The 1037-nt window shown below is 51.3% G+C and overlaps 1 protein-coding gene across 1 annotated transcript; it reads left to right on the forward strand.

Moving 5' to 3' along the window:
* Positions 1-98: 98 nt before the first annotated feature.
* Positions 99-912, forward strand: LOC107580839 (serine/threonine-protein kinase 35-like; the record flags this gene model as incomplete). Its single annotated transcript, XM_016266470.1, has 1 exon — positions 99-912. A coding segment is annotated over one exon (720 nt), but the record flags the coding sequence as incomplete, so codon positions are not given.
* Positions 913-1037: the final 125 nt, after the last annotated feature.

The following is a 1037-nucleotide window of genomic DNA, read 5'->3' on the forward strand; positions in this document are numbered from 1 at the left end:
AATTGTAATAATATTTCACAATATTACTGATTTTACTGCATTTTTAATCAAATAAATGCAGCCTTGGTGAGCAGAAGAGTCGCTAACCACATTCTACTATCATTCCAGGTGAGCGTATCTTGGGTTACCCCGAGGAACCGTGTTATCTTTGGTTTGTTATGGAGTTCTGCGACGGCGGCGACCTCAACCAGTATATCCTCTCGCGGCGGCCTGATCCGCGGACCAACCGTAGTTTCATGAAGCAGATGACCAGCGCTGTGGCCTTCCTCCATAAGAACAACATCGTCCACCGGGACCTCAAACCAGACAACATTCTCATCTCGCAGAAATCCGGCGACCCGGTCATCAAGGTCGCTGACTTCGGCCTCAGCAAGGTTTGCGCGGGACTCAGCTGCATGGAGAGCGAAGGCGACAACCAGGTGAACAAAAACATGGTGAACATTAACAAATTCTGGCTGTCGTCAGCGTGTGGCTCTGACTTCTACATGGCTCCGGAGGTGTGGGAGGGCCACTACACTGCCAAAGCGGACATATTCGCACTCGGCATCATCATTTGGGCCATGATCGAGCGGATCACGTTCATCGACGCCGAGTCCAAGCGAGAGCTCCTCGGCACGTACATCCGCCAGGGGACCGAGATCATCCCGGTGGGCGAGGCCCTGCTGGAGAACCCAAAGATGGTCCTGAACATCCCGCAGAAGACGCGGAGCATCATGTCTGAAGGCGTCAAGCGGCTTCTGCAGGACATGTTGGCGGTGAACCCGCAGGACCGGCCTGATGCGTCTCAGTTGGAGGTTAGAATGGACCAAGTGACATGAGCGGTGTAAGCCGCACCCATTGGCCGAAACGAGCACTCTAATTTTTCAGGTGGGTTGCAATTTCTTGGTTTTGTTTTAGATGCTGTATTCACCATTTTTGTTCACCTCAGACCAAAAGTCAAGAGTGCAGTTTAAATCCCATAATGCAGGGGTCTCTAACCTTTTTTACACCACGGACCGGTTATGGTGGGGGGGGGTATATAGCCTTATTTTTATATA

Source organism: Sinocyclocheilus grahami, unplaced genomic scaffold, assembly GCF_001515645.1.
Source record: "Sinocyclocheilus grahami isolate Dianchi unplaced genomic scaffold, SAMN03320097.WGS_v1.1 scaffold47138.1, whole genome shotgun sequence".
Lineage (NCBI taxonomy): Eukaryota > Metazoa > Chordata > Actinopteri > Cypriniformes > Cyprinidae > Sinocyclocheilus > Sinocyclocheilus grahami.